Here is a 21,464-nt window from a genome sequence, read left to right on the forward strand (position 1 = left end):
CACAAAGAACTTGCAGACTAATACATAGTATGATAATTCAATTATCACTATCATAGAGTTCTTGTGCCCATAATGGATTAAAAGTGCTTAATACAAATGCAGGTATATGGTAGATGAAGATTATTCTTGGTAGAGATTAGCTGTTTCTATTACACCAAGGTATAAGTATTTATAAGTTCTAAGGAAATACATCAAAATATTAACAGTTTCTTTTTGTTTCATTTGCCTCTTAATATTTATTGCTCAATCTCTCCACAACATACGTACATTTCATCAGAAGACGTTTTTGGTCTTTCCCAATCCACCTTAATCAAATTGCGCCCCTACTCCAGTGGACAATTTGCAATGAACATTTATCAATTTAATAATTCTCAACTGATTTAACAATATAACACTTAAGGATTAAACCATTATCATTTCTGAATGGAAGATATTACCTTCGTGAGAGATTTCCTTCCAGGGATTTGGTGGATACATGAAAGCTGCGTTCTGGATTTGGTCATGTATGTCTTCATCTTCATTAAATGGGAATGTGCCACTTAGGCTTACATAGATGATGACTCCAACAGACCACATGTCTAGAGAGCGATTATAGCCCTTGTTCCTTAGAACCTCAGGAGCCAGGTAAGCTGGGGTACCCACCACTGACCTCCGGAAAGACTTTTCTCCAATGATCCGGGCAAAACCAAAGTCGCAAAGTTTCACCTGTTGATAATAATGGTTTGCAGGAATGGTAAGGTCACAGACACACATCATCATGTGTCTTAGCCCAGGTCTGCCAAAGACAACTGTAATTCTTTACATATATTGTATGGATTTCTCATGATGGAAGTAACAGCTATTTTCCATTTTATATACTTGAACACAGTGCTGGAAGTTCTGGTACAAAAGCATATTTCATTCATAAATATCATCTAAACATTCTCCCTTCCTCCCCCCACCCAAAACAAAGTGATAAATGTGAAAATATGTATACTCAGGAGTGGGTAATATTGTTTTACAAGGCAGGAAAATGTCATGTAAATATGGAAGGGATGGACTAAACTCAAGGGCTTATTATAAATAAAGGTTTATCCAAGGAATACAAAAATGCTGATTTGAAGGGGCACATGCACCCCAATGTTTATAGCAGCACTATCAACAATAGCCAAATTACGGAAAGAGCCCAAATGTCCATCAACTGATGAATGGATAAAGAAGATGTGGTATATATATACAATGGAATACTACTTGAAGATGAAAAATAATGAAATCTTGGCCATTTGCACAATGTGAATGGAACTGGAGGGTATTATTCTAAGTGAAACTAGTCAGAGAAAGGCAGGTATCACATGATTTCACTCATATGTGGAATCGGAGAAACTCAACAGAGGAACATGGGGAAGGGAAGGAAAGATAAGGTAAAAAGAGAGACAGGCAAACCAAAAGAGACTCTGAAATACAGAGAACAAACTGAGGATTACTGGAGGGGGGGTTGGGGGGTGGCTTAAATGGGTGCTGGGCATGAAGGAAAGCACTTTTTGAGATGAGCACTGTGTGTTATATGTGAGAGATGAATCACTGGGTTCTACTCCTGAAGCCAAGACTATGCTGTATGTTAAGTAACTTGAAAATAAATACATTAATTAAAAAGAAAGAAAGAAAGAAAGAAAGAAAGAAAGAAAGAAAGAAAGAAAGAAAGAAAGGTTGAGGGATAAGCACAGAGGCTTGCCATGTTACCTACAATACTCCTCCAAACTAACTCTGTGTGGGAACCTAGACAGGACGTGAAGATGTCAAGGAAGCAAGGCGGACAGCCACCTTAGCGGCTTAGTCAGGTCAGTTCAGGGACTTAGGTCACTTCAGTCATGATTCCATGGGAAGATATGCAGTTGCTTTCCATCCACAGAGCTGAGGGAAAGCAGAATCTTTTGCCCTGGTCCCTGAGAACAACACTAAACTTAAATGTCCCCGGGACTCCAGTGTTCTCCCTCTCGGGCCTGTGCTTTCCACACAGGACTGCCAGCATGCCAGGATCGGGGTACAACAGAAGGTAACAGAGCCCACTGAGAAGGCTCCTGTGTTGGCTAAGGCAGGCTGAACTAAGAAGCCAGAGGGACAAAACTGAAGTCCCGAAAATATAACCAGGAAACAAGTGGATGAACACGAACAGGTAAAACTTGAAACAAATAAAGGTTTTGAGGATGAAAGGTGGCAGAATCCCACCGGGGAGCCAGAGCTGCTGGCTTTGCTGGGAGAGGCTTTTATACTCGCCTGGGGGAAAGGATCGGCCGAGGCTAGCAACACGTTTTCTGGTTTGAGGTCACAGTGAACGATATTTTTAAAGTGAAGATGCCGCAAAGCCACAAGTATCTGTAAAGAAGAAAGTCACCACAATGATTTTATTTTGGTCTATTAGTTCATTTCAAAATGTTTTCGACTAGGACATAAACTGGAAGGGCCATGAGAAAAACTCACAATGAACACTTAAGCTTCTTTACACGCACGGCACTGAAATGAGCTAAATTAACAGCAGGTTTCTAAGGAAACGTCAGTGGAAAAAGTAGCATATGATGGTATTGATACAGCATTCAACACAGGTTCAGATAACAGTTGTCAATAATATCTTCCAGGGATACCCGTTCTTGAATGTTTTCAAAGAACCAGGACTCAGTCACTGTGCAATTTAAAATTTCACGAGGACTTTTAATATGTGGGCCTGTATACACATTATTCACTTGGGATACTGGACTCTGGAGACCACAGATACAAACGAAATAATACTATAGGCCCCTGCAACCTTTTTGAGTGTAATTCAGACTTTGCACATAGAGACTAAACAAGGCTAGGAAGCTGCAGTTAAGCAGTGATAACATTTGATATTGAACATTATCTTTTTTTTTTTTCTGACTCTAATTGATTTCTTACCTGAGTAATTAAAAACTTCGTTATGTGTTCTGGCAACCTGCCCTTTTCACTTGACAAGATCATCTCCAGCATGTCTCCATGGAGTTTTTCCATAACAACAAACACTCTTTCAGGCGTCTCAAACATACACTCCAAATTTACAACACCAGGGTGATGAAGGTTCTATTAAAGATAAATAAAGCACTTGAAGAAAATGAGTTTTTTGATACTGTTTGGCAAGCTCACTGATTATATAAAACTGTTCAAGCTTAAAGCTATGGAGAAACCCCACACTTCAGATTCTTAACATTTCTAAATTCCACATGTGCTGCCTTATATTTTTGAAATTCTAATGTCTCCAAAAAATATATCATTACTTTCTATGCATAGTGAAATTATTTTTTCTATGCTGGAAAACCTAAGTTCCAACACTGTGAATTGCTAATTAGGTTTTAATTAGAATACCATATTGAGAAATCTGTAATTTCTTAGGATCATCTCCAATATTAAGCACACCATACTAAATAAGCATACCGGGCCATCTCTACACACTTGGGAGAAAGTGAGCGTAGACAAGATGAAATCCATACTTGTGGTGCATCTGACGGCACTGATGAAGCATATTAGTCAAAACCTTTTGGAATTGCTCTGCTACTGGAGGCTGCAGTAGTTTGCTACCAAAGCTCTTACACAGAGTTTAGGTTGCCAGGAAAACAGCAAAAAAAAAAAAAAAAAAACCAAAAAAACTTTTGAGCGCATTTTTGTTCAGTGCACCATGAGGCTTCTGTGGTGGTCCTGCATTGTTCTCAAGCACTGAACAAATATTTCCACAATAAAGCAATGACTAATGACAGGCTGCATTTGGCCTGACATGATTTTTTTTAAATTAATTAATTTATTTTGAGAGAGACAGAGAGAGTGTGAGTAGGGGAGAAGCAGAGAGAGAGGGAGAATCCCAAGTAGGTTCTACACTGACAACCGGACTCTGGGCTCGAACTCACAAAACTGTGAGATCTTGACCTGATCTGAAATTAAGAGTGGGATACTTAACCAAATGAGCTGCTCCGGCACTTGACATGTTAATTGTCACAAAGGTCAGGTAAAATTACTCTTAACATTAGATGGACCCTTGTGATGATGCTTGAGTCTGAATGTTGCTGTGGGGTCATCAACCAAGCCTTTGATCATCTAATCTTTATTTTGTTTTTTTCCTGTGCACAACAACAAATGCTAACATTAAAAGAACTACTATATATTCCACTTATATTTCTTTTATATTTTTTTTAATATTTATTTATTTTTGAGAGAGAGAGAGAGAGACAGAGTGAGAGAGGGAGAGAGGGAGAGACAGGGTGCAAGCAGGGGAGGGGCAGAGAGAGAGGGAGACACAGAATCCAAAGCAGGCTCCAGGCTCTGAGCTGTCAGCACAGAGCCTGACATGGGGCTCAAACTCACGAACCATGAGCTCATGACCTGTAACAAATTCAGAGGCTTAACCAACTGAGCTACCCAGGCACCCTCCACTTATATTTCAATGAGAAACAGAAAAAAAAAAATCATCAGGGAGCCTGGGTGGCTCAGTTGGCTAGGAGTCTGACTCTTGATTTCGGCTCAGGTCACAATCTCACATTTCATGAGTTCGAACCCCATGCCCTGTGTTGGGTCCTGCACTGAGAGTATAGAGCCTGCTTGGGATTTTCTCTCTCTGTCTCTGTCTCTGCCCCTCCCCTGCTCTTTCTCTCTCTCTCTCTTTCTCAATAAATAAATAAACTTAAAAAAATAAACTTTAAAAAAAAAAGAAGAAGAAATCATCATGAACACAAACTACCTAAAGAAGAATCAGGGACTAACTTAAATGTGCTAATAGCTGTGAACAGAAAAAAAAAAAAGAAGAAAAAAAAGCTTTATTTTAGAAAAGAAATTTTTAGCTATAAAAGTGTATATATAAAATGAAAATTTCACAAATGACTGGAAACCTGAGGTGGCTCAGTATTCAGACTTCACAGATGGATATGGGGAGGTGAGCAGCAGAATGGGCCGCAGGAGAGAGTGCACCGTAGTCAACCTTCCACCCGATGGTTAAGGGATGCCTGGCATTAACTGCATACGGAGCCAGGCCACGGCTGGCAGAAGCTCCCATGATGATATCCTGTCTCTCAGGATGCCTTTCTCCTACTTTGGCCATTTTGATCTCTGCCTCAGATCTCTGATGGGTCTTTTTGGTTCCGATGCCTTGGTGCCCAATCACGTACCATCAATGCGATCACGGAATAGTAAGTTTCTGGATGTGGTCCGAGCAGATGTCTACACATCTACCCCAAAGCCTTTCACCTCCAGAGTGCTGGGGTCATTGTTCTTAAAACTGTCACACGGTTAGCTGGTCATATCTGGCTACTTCAGGATAGACCAAGCCTCCAGAAACATTCTCTCCTGGTCAGAGCTGAAGCACATGGACAGTGTGGGATTAACTGAGCTCACACTGTCATTACTATTACTTTATTTGTCCCTACTGCCTACAAATAAGACCAGATGGTTGCTGGGCTTTCAGCATTATGGGAGTGCCAGATCCTTAGGTGGGAGACTCCAGATAAAAAATGCATGAATGTGTTTGATATGCAGTATGGAAAACCAGCAATGGCACTGCTCATTCCCAAACCTGCACGTAGCCTGTCACATTGTCTTGCCATCCCCCTTCCTGAGAGAGGAGCCACACTGAATGGAAAGACCAGCACCTGGGTCTCCAGGCATCTCAGCTGTCCTGCTTTAAATCAGTGATGACAGGAAAGGCTTTAAGAATGACGTGAGTCCTGCCTGAATTATGACCCTCCTGGAACAAGTCCACCATAAGATGTGCTAAGTGTACCTTCTTTGAGTATTTTCTGAACTCTTTTTTCTTAAAAAAACAAAAAAACAAAACACAATATTTATTTGAGAGAGAGAGGAAGAGAGAGAATCCCATGCAAACTCTGAGCTGTCAGCACAGAGCCCCACGTGCAGGGTTCAGTCCCACCAACCATGACATCATGACCTGAACCAATACCAAAAGTTGGACGCTTAGCCGACTGAGCCACCTAGGCGCCCCTGAACTGATTTCTATTTAATCTAACTTCAAACATTTAAGCAGTGTTCTGGAGCGTTTGGCTTTCTTCAATGATCAAGGCCTACTGACTGGGTGGGGAGGAAGAACAGTGAATAGGAAAGCAGGAGACTGACAGAAGCAGGTAGCAGCAAGGCAGGGGGTCTCCCATGTGTAGACACAGGAGAAACTGTTGTGTGAAGAAGATAAAGATTAAAGGGGGCTCAGGAAGGGCAGGGGAGAACAGAAGTGGTGTTGTAGTGGCTCAGCCTGCTGCTTCTGCTTACCCTGGTTTGGACTGTGGAGGGTGAGGGAGAAGAGGGAATCAGAAAATGGCCAGGAAACTCTCCTGACTAAAGTAGCCAAATATATATGCAGTGTTGCTCTTCATGTGCTTCTACTTCTATGTCTCTAAGAGAGGGAGTTCTTAGAAATACTAAAGTCCTTCATTCAGCCATTATTTTTTCCTTTTCCCTCTTCTAGTACATGACTTAACAAGCCCCCATACGTAGGTGAGGACTTAAATGTGTTTATCTATTTGGTGTACTCCCAGAATGTTCTAGGCCAAAAGTAAGGAATGGATTAATGAAGACTGTTCACTGTCAACTATCTTATGCCATGTTCACTGTAAACTCTGAAAGACTCTAAAATGTCCTCTAATAGCATCTTTATGGAAAGGATAAGAGAAAATTTTGCTATTTTTACTAAAGGACTTTGAATAGAGTTAGGTATACAGATTTTAAAAAGTTCAATAAAAGCGCTGAATTGTAAGTCGTGTATACACAACTGGGAAAAAGCAATGTTTTAGAAAAGTTTAGACTAATAGGTTTGTTGTACTTGGCCCTTGCTCTTTTATAAAAACCCTTATGCTTTATAGATTTGTTAAAGAATACCCTCAGTGGTAGCTGAAAAATCTTTCCAAGAGCAAAATGACTTTTTCTTTTTTCTGCAGAGACAATATATAATAAGTTGATATTTTTAAAGTTTTTCATATGTAGCTGAGACAAGGCCATCATAGATGCTTACTCGTGAGCTGTAATTTTTGCATTGAACCAAATGACCAAAGTTGATTTTCTATTTGACAGTAACAGAAGAAAAGAGAATAGAAAGAGTCATGCCTTATTTATCCAAATTCTCTATACTATACTGATAATTATTTCTTTAGCCTAGAAAGATAATAATATTTGGAGAGTGGAAATAAAACAAATTCAAGCCATTATTTTCTATTACCATTTATAATTCATATTGTTTTTTTAATTACTGAAGAGTAACTCTAAGATAAGTTTCAACCCAAGTGGTCCATATGACTTGCTCACAATTTTACTTTTCTGTATAAAATATGAAATAACTTTTCAACTTTTCCTACTAATGTACAAAGTAACCAAATTAACTTAGAAGTGGCTTGATGATTTTAACACTAACCATGGCATACTAGTATTCAGAAAGAATTTTGCTAACTTCTCAGGCCTACCTCAAGAATTCAGATAATAAATTTCATGGCAGAGTAAGCTACTACTGGACTCTCTGACCATCTGTTTGTTGCATTTAAGTAATTTAATTTTCAGGAAATGAAACATTTGGTCAAGTACAGGAAAGAATAGTGTCCATTCACACTTAACAGATTGATGACATATCCATGGGGTGAATATAAATTATTTTGAAGTCTGGAGGAAATACCATTTGGATATCAAGACAAAAATCTTCCTGATTCAAGTTGCCTAGAGAATTCTTATGTAATCAATGGAAACTAGTCACTAAAAGCAGAAGCTTTCATAAAAATTATGATATTTTATCTAAAAGAAAGGAAATAAAAATTTAACTAACATTTTTAGTGTGTGTATACATTCTATTTTAGGTTACACTTTTCAGATTCAAGTTCAACAATATTTCATTGGTACTTATATTCTTTACTTCCAATTAAAATATTCATTTCATATATTTAGCTGTGATTAGTTAAAGATGTCATGTTTTCCCCTTGTTTATTCTACCTTTAGGATTATTATACTCAAACATATGAGAGGTGGGAAAGAGGAGAATTAGAATCAACACATCTTTTTAACAGGTTGTTTAAGAGGAATACAGCCTGAATATGGGGACTTCTGACTAGTTTTCTATCAAATACCTAAATGTTTTAGTTCAAAATGAGACAGAAAGAAATAAACTTAACAGTGATAAGTCCAAGGTCTAAATTCTAAATGGCATGCAGAGCGGAAGGAAGAATATTTCATTACACAGCACTGTTCATGGAGACATAAGGTAACTTTCTCAGAGGTAAAGCACTGTGGCAATGACTTTGTTGATCCTCATTACTGCCCACTTGCCAGTGTTGAGAAAAGAGGACATCTTATCCATTTTCCAATCACATTCTCTTACAATTTATGCTTCATTTAATGCCTCTAGAAATCACAATCACCTGATACCTTATAAAAGGGAAATAGCATGTAATTCCCTGCGAGAGGCTAAAAAAGTCAATGTAGAAACCAGGTGATTATAAGAAGACTCGGTAAAGATAATACCAAAATTGGTAAGAGAAGCTAAGCTATCTCTCATAAATTCCAGAACCTATCCAACTGTCTTTTAGGTATGTCTACTTAAATGAAAGATGTTCAACAAGAGAATCAGTGTCTTTCCACCCAAACTTAGTCTTCTGGTGGTGTTTCCTCTCTTGGTAAATGGCCAACCATCTGGGTCAGAAGCCTGAGAGTCATCCTTAACATTCTCTTCTCCCTCACTTCCAATGACCAGTTTTAGAGCTCATCTCCTTAATTCCTCTTACATTGATGCCTCACCTTCATCATCACCATTAATGCCTTGGTTTGAGCCTTATCTCTCTTCTAGGGATGGGCCACAGCCTCCCAACTGATCTCCTGGTCTTAGGTCTTGTTCTCCGCCAGCCCACTCCTGGAGCTAAGATCAGGAGTGCAACACTTAACTGACTGAGCCACTCAGAAGCCCCTAGTGCACTCCTCAAAGGGCTGCCACTGTGATTCTGAACATTCCATCTTGCTTCTAGCTCATAAGGGAATCACCACCAGCTTTAGGAGATGTACCCTTTAGCGCAGCCCATGGGACCCTTTACCATCAGCTACTTCTCTTCCTCCTATCCAAGCATTTCCCCAGCTTCTTTTCTTCTTCCCTATATATCTACCCTTCTCTCTAGTCACAGTAATTATTTTCAGAACAAGTACCCCTCTCTCTCTCCCTTTTACACTTTCATACACACTTTCTCTCAGCCTGAATCAGACCATTTTGTCTGATATGAATATTCAACTATTAGGCAGCTTTCATTGACTCCCACCGTCTGACTTTGATGTCTCTGCAACCCTCTTCCTTCAATCCTTGTTAAATTCTCTTTCATAACAGTTAACATATCATACCTAGTTATTGATGGACCTATGTGTCTTACCTGTAAGACTATAAACTCCATAACGCCTGCATTTTATCAATTTTACACCTAGTCCATGTAAGCTTAGTGCCTGGTATATATTAAATGTCCAGCACAAATTTGTAAATTTGATTGAAAGATGAACAGTTCCTGTATCTCCTTACTTTTCAGTACATGGGTAACATTCTTTAAGATTTAAGTGATTTTATTGAAGAGATGATGATACATGCCTGACATATTTAGCTAGCACATTTTGCATCAAATAGACTATATGTTGATATTCTCTCTTCACATAAAAATACAGTACATGAATTTTTCATTGTGAGTTCACTTGAATCTGCTAATGAGCAATGTCAGGTTTCTGACGATGGCGACTATCATTATAAATAATGATTTTTATGATAAACACCAATAATACAGTTGTGAATATCAGAGATGTCACCAATGGTAAGAGTTGGAAAATGATATCCTAAAGTCTCGAGTGAATGACAAAGACATCCTGGTGGTTTCTAAGCACCAGTCCTTCAAAATATATAAGTTTTGGCCACTGCTCTGGTAAATATTTCAACATATTTGAAAGGAAGAAACAAAATTTTAATGCTATTTAGGTGATTTGTATTTACTTTATATCTAGCTCTCAATAAGGAAGTTTTCATAGTATCAGCTCATTCTCAAAGGCAAGAGTCACCAGCAAGAGACAAATTAAAGCAGCAGCAGCTGAAGGCCACCGTCAGGATACTCCTACATTATCCCTTTCCCTCCATGCCAACCCTCCTTTACATGAGTTGTGAAAACCTAATTTCCTAGGATTTCATTATTGTCCCAAGAGTGAGAAATAAAGCAATGAAAATGGGCCATTCAGATAATAAAGGTCACTGTACTTCTAACTTCTAGTGTAGAATAGGCCTCGGGACACCCTTTTCTTTCTTTGTTTTTCCTTTCGCTCAGAGCAGGCACAAACACAAGGAAAGCCTCAAGGCCGTGAGCCTAATTTCAGAGGCACAGTCCCTGGAAACAGACTGCTACAGATTGTATTCCAGGTCTGCACATTCCACTGACTTTCATTCCTTTGTATGTGAAATGGCACAATAATGTGTCTAATTCTGTAATGTAACTAGGGCTTGGTTATTTAATGTATATAAAATACTTAGAATCATGCCTGGTACATAGTAAAGGTTAGCTGATATTGTCATTGGGCACATTTTCTGCCATTTTCACAAGATCTGGGCCACATTTCTCTGTCTAGTTTGATACCTAAAAGTTTACAGTTAGTGGCAGAAAAGAAAATTTCCTTTTGCCTTTCATGTAACAGGGGCTATAGGTTAACCTGAACCTTCTAATTTGTCCTCCCCCATCTTTCTTCTTGCCATATTTTTAGACCTCAGCGATGGCAGAGATGCATCCACTCTGAGGTCAACCATGAGAAGACTTTGTTACACTAGGTGAAAGGCCTTCTGGATGGAGATCACTTGGTTGTGTGTAAATGTATGCCCATTTCATGTTCAGCTGGCCAAAAATCTACAGTTTAAATGGGCTCATATTTTAGTAGTTATCTTTAAGCATTCCTGGCAAATTTAATCTGTAAAATTTTAGAAAGGTACATTGATGACAGTCTAGAACAAAATAAAGCTAACATACACTGTCAGAGGAATAAATGCATGCAATATGACTTTAACAACAAGACCAGATGTAATAATCCATCTTCTTGTAAATAGATACCACTGGCTAACATTTAGATCAATGGGGCCACAATCAAATTTAACCCACTGGACCTTCGGAACTCAGAAACATTCACATAATTTTTGGTAAGAATTGTTCATACCACCCATCAGAACTAGAATGCAACTTACTTTTGTTGTAGCAGTAATTAGCACAGACTGATGCTAGATTAATACAATCCAAAATTTTGTGGGAGAAATGGTAAGCTGAAGTATCTTCATTAACTGCCAAAAACAAAAGATACACCTGTATCTTGCCTGGCTCTCAAGAGAGAAACTTACAGGTGGCCAGCTTGTAATGCACAATTTACTACAACATTTTTCTCATCTTAAATGAGCTTTAAGTCTTGTGGATTCTATTAAGTAGCATTCGCCCAATAAATGAAAAGAAAAAGGACTAATTCAATATTTGCATAGCAAGAAAATCAACCGAGTTCTGATGCATGATTTTGTATTTATGTATGTCCATAAACCTGTCTATACTTCTGTCAGTCATTCTTCTCCATCAATTCTGGAAATGCTCCAATCTAGCTTTAGACTCCAGGATTGCTGCAGACACATGATAAATACAATGTGTCTTCTCCTTTCCATATAAGAAGAGAAGCAGCTAAACGCAGAGAGGAAGGAGAAGTATACAGAAAACAATACTTAAAAAAAAAAAACCTCTCATCATCTTTCACGCCATTTCTAGCCTTTCTTGACTTCCCACCAGATATAAGTAGTATAACGCTATGTGATATTTTCCACTCATCACCAGGAACCCTTCAAATTCAAGGTACATGGAAATTTTTAAAATCCCAATCCAGGTTCCTGAGCCTGTAATTTGGATTGATACACTGAGGTTTTGTTGGAATTAATATTTATATATGGCTGAATTTGATACTGATCTTTGGAGGTGGGGGGTGATTTTTATCAGGAGAACTCAGGAAAGACTCTCACACAGAAAGGATCTTATATGTACTCCCATACTTAACCCTTAAGCCCCAATTAAGACCACAATTTCAAGTTGACTAGGTAAAAAGAGCCAACACAAAGACTTCAAAGACAGAAAGTTAACAAATGACCAATGCCTTAAAAGAAAACAACAACAGTGTTTGTAACATTCCACCCATAAAGTATGACCCCCCACCCTTTCTTCCATGCTATTACTCAGTTTGTGTTTAGAGGAAAGGCAGGAATTAAAAGTATGGTTGTTAAAATAGAAAAATTGGAATTTGTAAATCAAGATGTGTTTATTGTATATGATAGCTGAAAATGGCTCAAATATCTGCATTTTTTTTCAACTTGCTATCAAATGCATGGCAATGGAGACACATCTGCAACACTTTTTTTTTTTATTTCCTGTTAATCTGGCTAGAAACATGAATGCATAAATCCAATCTAGTCTTGGTGTTAGATTTTAAAGTGTAATTTTTAACAAATCATAACACTGTAGCCCAGCTTCTATATTTAGATGCCAGCACTCCAGAAAGCATAACATTCTCTTATAGCGTTAAATGATCTGTGCAGACACATAACCCTTCTGATGCCTTATATACCAGATAATAGGGAGTGGAGTAAGTATACAGGGTCTACTGAACAGCAACAGAACACAGACACTATGGGCAAACAGGTCAAATGGTGACATTTCACATTTGTGTAAGGTTTCTGTAGCAAAATGTGTTTCATTGATATATTCTCAAAATTAAACAAATTCTTAATCATGGGGCTTTTCAGAATCTTTAATAAATGAAAGACTGTATTCACTTCTAAGATATGGATGATCTGAATATAAGATATCAGACACATATTTTTTAAACTGTCTTAATGAGGGAATCTTTACCCCATCCCCTTCCACGAAGGACCGACTAGTATTCTTCCAAAAATACACTGGGAAACACTGATTTAAAAAACATTTTATATATTATTTAATTTAGTTCCCAAAACATTCCTGCAAAGTAAGCACAGCAAGTCAGATGAATTCGAATTCATAATTAAGGAAATCAATGCTAAAAAAAGATTTACCCCCCCCCAGCCCTGCCAAAAAGAGAGAGAGAGAGAGAGAGAGAGAGAGAGAGAGAGAGAGAGAGAGAGAGAGAAGGAAGAGTTTTAACTTGGAACCTGACTTTTTGACACTAAGTTTTCATTCTGACTAACTTCTTATTCAACAGGATACCTATTTGGAGAAATCTCTAAGTTCATTTTCTTTTTCTTATAATAGATCTTTGTTTCTTTTTTTCCTCCATGTTAGATATGTATATACATAATCAATGGGCTTCATTTTTCGGAACATGCAGAAGATAACAAGATTATCTCAGAGCTGCAAAACATGTCTTATCTAAAGAAACAATTTCATGAAAATTCTTCATGCAATAAAACAGAAAGAAATAGTTTAAGAAATATAACAAACATATTCAATGAAACAACAGAAGTATAAACTAACCTCTTCCTACACACTAAAAGAAAAGATACTCAAATGTTGCATATTTTTCTCTAGAGAAAGAAAAAAAATGACTCCTTCATGATTTTTTTAAAAACTACCAGTTTGCAAAAATTTTCATTTTTCCCACCCACACTTGGCAATATTATTTTCTGGTTTTCTAGCATGATCATCTTTTCTCCACCTCCAGATCATCCTTCTAGACTAAGGGAACAAAGCCGTTTACTTACACATTGACGTTTTTAGACAAAATGGTAAAGAATGCTTTATTATCTACTGGCATGCTCTGCAATTCTGTATGCCCCTGGTTTCTTCAGTATGGCTAGACAATTTGTTCAATAAATATTCACTGAGCACCCATCAGGGGCCAGGCATATGTTAAAGTGTGTTCAGCCCCAGTCTAGGCTCTGAGTCAACCATGTTCTTTGTTAGGATGAAATAATGTTTCTAGGTTCTATGTGTAGGGAATTCAACAAGTTACAGGAACTGGTTTCTAGAAGCTAGACTCTATAGCCTAGTTGTGGCAATACTAGTAACACCTAGTAAGTATGGCACCTTTACTTACTTATATGCCAGGCACTGCTAAGAGTTTCACAAAATTATCACATCTGAGTCTCACAACATCTCTACAAGGTTTCCTAGGTAAGGAAACTGAGGCTCAAAGAGCTTAATTAATTTATCCAAGTTCCTAAGAACTCTTAAATAAAAAGTCTGAGCTTTGAACCCAGGCATCTGATTCTAGACCTCATGCTCTTTAAACACGATAGTATCCATTACTTGAATACTCTCTGTGGACTCAAATCCATTTAGAACTGGGGTCCTGATGTTCTAACTGGTGTGCTTTCAAGGTCCATGTTACTTCATTCTCCTCAATATGATCTCACAGCCCATCTCAGCATATTGTCTAGATTTCTGAATGTTGCCTGTGGCAAGTCTTCTCATCTCAGTGTCCCCTCTACCTGTTATGACATCCACCATGACAAATTGCCTTGACGATTCTTTAGCTTCCTAACTGGTGGGACTTCCCCTATAGCTCAGTCTATTTCTAAACCCATATACCACCACAGTGTTGTTCGATGTTATCAAATCCTCTCTTGATCTTGAGGTTCCACTGTATTTAAAAGCATCACTCTGATATGTTCTCTGCCTTTCTTTGCACCCAAAGCCCAATTTTTCCCCCAGGATTCAGTTTTTGAGACAGCCTGTAACATCAGGAACAATTAGCAGCTATTCTACAAACTCGTCCTCCTTAACAAATACCACAATTTTCAAACTAGAACTTAAAATTTATTGATTCATACAAAAAGTATTATGACAAAGGCCCTGAGAAACAGTTTAAGAAAATCAGTATGTGATTTAAGATCATTTTGTCAAAAGTTAATCGGTTACTTATAAAGTCTTTACTACCATGCTAGGCATTGTGGAAGCTGAAAACAAGGTGTTGCTGAGACCTCCAAATTCGTTTATGATCTAATTATTACATAAGAAGTATTCAATAAATGTTACTACTATATATGAAGACTAGAAACCATAGATAAACAGGAAATATGGAAAACAGCACAAGACTGGGAGATCTGGAAGGTCAATCAAACATGGATAAACCAAGTAAACCAGGATGGGCATCCAGCCTTGGAATTAAAAGCTGAGCAATGGCCAGAGGTTAAGAGTAATGATGACAACAATAATTCAAAGAGGAATGAAAGGTTCAGTTGAATAGGAGTGATAAGGTACAGCATGATCACCTACGATGTAAAAAAAACAGGAAAAATAGATTTGATGAAATAAGAAAACTACTAAGCTAGGGAGGGATAGGATGGAAACCACTAAAGACTCATCCAGTTGGGGTCTTCAGATGAACCAGAGGAAAGGCAGGGCCAGCAGATGATGATGGAGTGGGATTGGGGGATGGGGAACCAAGCTATCAGAATATCACCTGTTGCAGTAATCAAGGGATGAATTTAAAAGCTTGGTCTAGACTAGTGCCAACGGAAATGTTAAGGATGAAGTTAGGGCAAATGTGTAGAAAGAAAGACGAGGAACAGGGGCACTTCGTCACTAGCAGTTGAAAGGAGCAAATAGCCTCTAACAAGGTTTTCTTGTCATCAAACTTTTTTCTCTATAATATGCCATCCCCAAATGTTATTTTGAGCATAACTTAAAAAAACAAAAACAAAAACATTTCAAGCAGAATAAAATCCAATCAACCTGGCACAATATGTAAGGTTCTCTATGAACTCACACGAAATCCATTTCCTGGTCTTACTGCACACTCTGACTCATAACAGCAGTCTCCTAAGTAGTTATACTCTTGTGGAACAGAAAGATTTTTAAGAGATATGGGAACAGAGCATAATTTTAAGAAAATCTGTTTTGATTATATCTGTATCCCTGCTGCCTGGAACATGGTGGGCCCTCAGTTATATATGAGGAATGAATGAATGAATCATACCAGTCCACAAATTATCTTCTAATACAGACCTGAGAATAGCCATATAGCTTTTAAATTCTCTATTGCGGTTTCTTTTCATAAAAATTTTTCTCCCTTACAATGGATACTTCTCACTAACTCCAAATAGGAAGAAAAATCCTCAGGGAGAAAAGTAGAGAGAAAATTTGAAATACTATTGGTCTAAGTGGCTGACACTAACATGGAAATCAATACTTCTGTAACTTAATTTCTAATTCACACTTTCACCAAAATTCAAGAAGATTTAATGGATTTATTAATGGGGAGGGGACTGAAATGAATTTCTGAAGATAAATCACCATTTTTGTTTGTTTTCTCTTACAAAGTGGCTCCTACAGTTAAAAAAAAACTATTGCTGAATTCTAACTCAAACACTAAGTAATAAACACCCACCAACTTATGAACTGAATTAAAAAATTAATCTCAATAAATAGTATATTTTTAGTAACACTTTATTTTTTATTTAAGAAGTACTGATAAAATTTTACAGAATAAAGCTTTTACTAATAATTATAACTTAATCCAAAAGTATGTTTTAAACACCTAAAGTGTGGTAATCAAGAAATTTTAAATATATACTTATGTTTATTGTAAATAATTATGAAAAGGAACCAACAAAAGACTTCCAGGTATAAAAACACATTACAATGGAATATAATTTTGTGGGAAAAGTGAAATATAGGCAAAGGAAACAAGGAATGTTGTGAGTTATACTATTGTTAAAGAAATGCACATTCACATATATTTTAAATGGATGGTAAAGAATATCAAATGTCTATGACATTTAGATTCTAATGCATACATTTAAAGGAGTTCTATAATAGGTTTATTTTTAAATATTGATACTTTAATATAGTACAAAATTAAAACTCTTTAAAATATGACAAAATAGTTCTAGCTGTCATCTTAAAAATACACAAACAGTTACAAAGTTTTTCTTTTAGAATTATTTTTGAGATACATGATGAAAAATGTTTGAAGGCCACTCTTCCAAAATGATCTAAATTTTTCTACTCATTTGTCATAGAATATTTATTTTACTAAGGTAGCCCCTCAGCATAATAGCCCTTTCCAGCATTTCTCTGGGTATAAAAACCTATGAATCTTTCAAGATTTCATCAATGCTATATTTCTCTTGGAAGCTCTCCCTGATTCCAACATTCTGGCCTCAGTCATAATCCGTGATTTCTTTCACTATATTTCCACAGCTAACACGATTTGCAGTTTCTTGTACCTGACTGCCCAAATAGAAGTCAGAATGAAACTTGGTAGGTTTCATTCATTTTTACATGGGCCAGAAGCTGAGTAACTTGCTTTGTATAAAGGAAGTATTTCAAAGTTATTGCTGATGGACTTAATATTTTTATTAATTGAAGAAAAGGGTTCTTGCCTTAGAACCTGGAAGAATGATTAAGGTTTAAGCGTTTGGTTTTAGGCTGGTTGGTTTGGGGTGAGACCAGCCCAAAGTGGAGATGTCCTAAGGTCAAAGGTCTGAGACTCAAGTGCCTGTGGAAGATCAGAACTCAAAAGATCAATTAAGGAATGACCTGGGAAGGGATGACAGAGGACTCCCTTAAAGTGGATGACCTCACTTCAGGAATGAGTCCCATATTAGTATGGGCCATTTAGATGAAAGAAAGGAGAAGTTCAGGAAGACAAGTTGGAAGGACTAGCAGGGAAAGAGAAACAGGATCTGATAAGTGCAGGGGGGAGTGAGGACAGAGATTTGAAAAAGGAACAAATGATCAATGCCCTGCAAGGACTGAGATAAAGACTGAAAAACAGCCAAAGGGTGATAGGCAGGCAGAGGAAGAAAACAAGGGGATGGCAAAGGGCCTTGCATTTTCTTTAAGAAAGGCAGGGAAACCAAAGACAAGGAAATCTATGAACAAGAATGAAAAGAATAGAGCACAAATCTAACAGAGCTGCCATACCAAAGGGAGAGTTGGATGCAGCTGTGCAAGGCAGCCCAGACAAATCCCAACCACACTTGGCTGTTGCTGTTGTTTTGTTCTGAAATTAAGAGACACATGAATGAGAAGAGGAGTGCCTCCCAATAGAGAAACCAGAATAATGGAGGTAATTTTGGAGGTTAGTGCAAGGGATATATTTAACTTATGGCCTGTAAAATTCTTTTGTATTTTTTCTGTATTATGTATTCTATATTTTTAAATTGCAAAATGCTTTCACACCTTGTATCATAAACAGAAGTGCCTGTGTTTTAATTTTGACTGAACAAATCTGTGTTAATAAAGTACACTAAATATATATCATACCAATCATTTACTGTAGGTTTTTTAAGTTTCTAAGTTTTCTTAAGATAAAGTTTCATCTCCTTGTAAAGGTCAGTTTTCTGTGATATTCCTAATCATTAAACAACAATTTTTTTGATCTTTTTTGTTGTCATGAATAGGAAAAAATAATTTCAAATTTTCCATGTTTTTTTTAAATCAAGATACAACTTTTAAAATAATAATATAAGTAGGATCCCTTGGGGATTTTATGAAATGTTTAACATCTACGTTAATTAACATTGTTCTGAAACACAGTAATAATAATGAAGTATTTACATCTAATGAAAGCAGAGCTCTTCTAAATGATATAAGTAAGGGATAATAACTATGCCATAAGATTCAGACTTGCCTCAATTTTTCAACTATTTAAAGATATCTGAAGAGCTTAATTTTCTAACAACTGAATCAGATTTTGGAAAGCCTTCACCTAGGTTATACAGAAAGGAGAAAAGGGAGAAAGAAAGAATTCTTTCACATATTCCATAGTTACACAACTTTGAAGTCTTCTATAAGCTAAGGAGCTTTTTTACAAACCACAGAAACAAATTAGCATTTGACCAGAGGACTAGGAGAGCTGCATGGGCAGGAATTTCTGCCATCAGTCACTTTAGTCAACATGGCCACTTCTGGAGAATCAGGAGGAGGGGACAGGGCAGAACTTGTGAACTCCAGGTACAACCACAAACGAGGACTCCAGCTTTTGTAAGTAGGGAACCACAAGGCAGAGGATATCAAATGCTTCCAGGAATCACTTTTATATCCAGAGGGATAGAATTCTGTTCCATAAGGTTAGTAGAAGAAAACCTTTCTCACCATCCAGTTGACTTTGATCATGGCACTTTGTCTGAACGTATCAGTTAGTGAGTCAGAATTCTAACCCCCACCCTCTATCCCCATTACTGCTTTGTCTTTTCAGGTCCAAAAAGATGAATTCTAACTTTTAATAAAAATATAAAATGAGGCAATGAGGGCTTTCAGAGAACTAACCACATTAACCATAGTTAATCTTTCTTAACTAACCAATTAAACATTAATAGCAAATGCGGACCAGATTCCTGCTACCTAGTGGGATATTATGTATGCCATCTTATGTGACAGCATGGTGTTTCTGTACAATTTTATTCAACAAATATTTGCTAAACACGTAATGTGCACCAGGAAAAAATTCTTGTGTTTGGGATACATCAGTAAGTGAAACCATGATATCTGCCCTCCAGATGTGCACATTCTAGTGAAGGGGCTGGGGTGAGAAACACACAACAAATACAACAAATGAAATTCTGTAACAGACCAGAAGGCAATTAAGTGCTATGGAAGAAAAAAAAAACATATATCAGAGTTAAGGGTGGTGCAGGGGTATGGATGTGAGGGGGTTTGAGTGGACTGTATTTTTAAATAAGGTGAGAGTGGCATTTATATATCAATGATATGAACTTAAACATCACTGTCTCTGGATATTGAATTATAATCTTTCTGGGAAGCTGATAAATTTGACAATTGGTAAAAAGGTTCAAACTTTTTTTTTTTCATTTTTTTCAGTTGGGAGATAGGAGGAGTTCCCTATTTTTGATGAACAAATTTTGAACCAATTGGCAACTTTATGATAAAGTACAAACTACTGAATCCAGTATGTGCATATAATTAAGCCAAACCTTAATAAGACGCATAGTACATGCTATGTGGTTGAAAATTCAACACATAAATATGCTGCAAACATCTGACTGATGGAAGGCATAGCCGAGTGATTCAAACTAAGACTCATGACAAAAAGGATCTGTGTGTCTCTGCCTCCACTGTAACCACTGGACACGGAACAGTACTTAGTTCATGATATGTGTACTCAATCAATACAAGTTTGATGAAAAATGTGAAGACTGGTTAGGGCCAGTGGGGAGGAGTGATAAGCAATGAGCATTTCTGAGATTTCAGGCCATAATATGAGAACTGTTCCAACTCTTCATGTACTCAAGGGGCAGAATTTGACTTTCAACCTAACCAAACTTTTTTTTTTTTTTTTAAGAAACCCATAACGAAAATGTTGCCAAAGCCTGTTTATTGCAACTGAGTTATTGATTGCATCCACTCTTTTAGAAGAGGAAATGGGAGGCAGTTTATGCTCAGGTGTATTTTATTTTTCTACCTTACTATAGAATCATCAGCTGATAACATACAGACATGCTCAGGAGAGCCAATTATAGGTTCTAGACACAGAAAATCAGACATTCAACATTGATCTAGTCACTCCCTGCCACTGCCATAAAATGTAGAGTGACAGAGCCATGTTAACCAAGAAACTTCCCTCATGTCTGGTAAGGAAGGATAAATGTCTCTGTACACACGCCAGTCTGGATGTTGGCCTGTTGCAAAGGATCTGCCTTCAGGACACCATGTGGGAGTGGAGACGGGGACGGCAGGGGCCAGGGTTGGCAAGATGTCATTGACTAACTTTTCAGACGTCACTTACAGCTCAATGTTGCCAAGTTAAGAATTTTCTAAAAAAATCTTTTTCGGTAACTGATTAGCAAACGCCAAGCTATGAATCTATGAATTGGCATCTTCAGAGCCGTGGTTATCATCTTCCCCATGAAAACAGAGAACACTGTGGTAGTTCTCTGTGTTACATAGTTGTTCAGAAGCACAAAAACACCATCTTTAGAAATTCTTAGTCCCAGAAAAGTCTATGTTATTTTTCTATGTATAGCAAGCATTATTTTTGGTTGTCCATGCACATGAACTCCTTTAGGGCGGAAGTTGCATTTTCTTCAACTTTTTATTGATGAAACTCAATAAAGTGCAGTTAAATGAAACAAGTGAAGAAATGCAATATGTTTTGCTTTGTTAGTGATGTTCAAATGAAAATTATTCAATAAAGCTATGAATTAGAAATTATGACCAGCTTGCACAACAAGTAGAGAATTATGGTGGTTATATAAAAAAATGGCCATTTATCAATGGCCTAATTGTCTAGACTGAATAGCTAGGTTGACCACATTTAGCAAACAGTTGCTCAATTTCCTTTTAGTCTGTGGAAAAAGTTTTAACAGTTACAAAAAATTGTATATACCACATAATATGTCTGACTAACATATTCTGGCTTGAAAAGGGATTGGGGTGCCTGGGTGGCTCAGTTGGTTAAGTGTCCAACTTCGGTTCAGGTCATGATCTTGCAGTTCATGAGTTCGAGCCCCATGTTGGACTCTGTGCTGACAGCTCAGAGCC

At 37.4% G+C, this 21,464-nt stretch overlaps 1 protein-coding gene across 4 annotated transcripts in view; it reads right to left on the reverse strand.

Annotated features, from left to right (window-relative positions):
• PRKD1 (protein kinase D1) overlaps positions 1-21,464 on the reverse strand; it is a 332,060-nt gene that overhangs the window by 19,697 nt on the left and 290,899 nt on the right. For all 4 annotated transcript variants that reach the window (XM_043555957.1, XM_043555955.1, XM_043555954.1 and 1 more), the window contains 3 exons: positions 2,908-3,069; positions 2,254-2,352; positions 438-705 (listed from right to left, as the gene is read on the reverse strand). In XM_043555957.1, the coding sequence (XP_043411892.1) occupies positions 438-705; positions 2,254-2,352; positions 2,908-3,069 (529 nt within the window). The remainder of the gene's footprint in view (positions 1-437; positions 706-2,253; positions 2,353-2,907; positions 3,070-21,464) is intronic.

Source organism: Prionailurus bengalensis, chromosome B3 (genome assembly GCF_016509475.1).
Source record: "Prionailurus bengalensis isolate Pbe53 chromosome B3, Fcat_Pben_1.1_paternal_pri, whole genome shotgun sequence".
Lineage (NCBI taxonomy): Eukaryota > Metazoa > Chordata > Mammalia > Carnivora > Felidae > Prionailurus > Prionailurus bengalensis.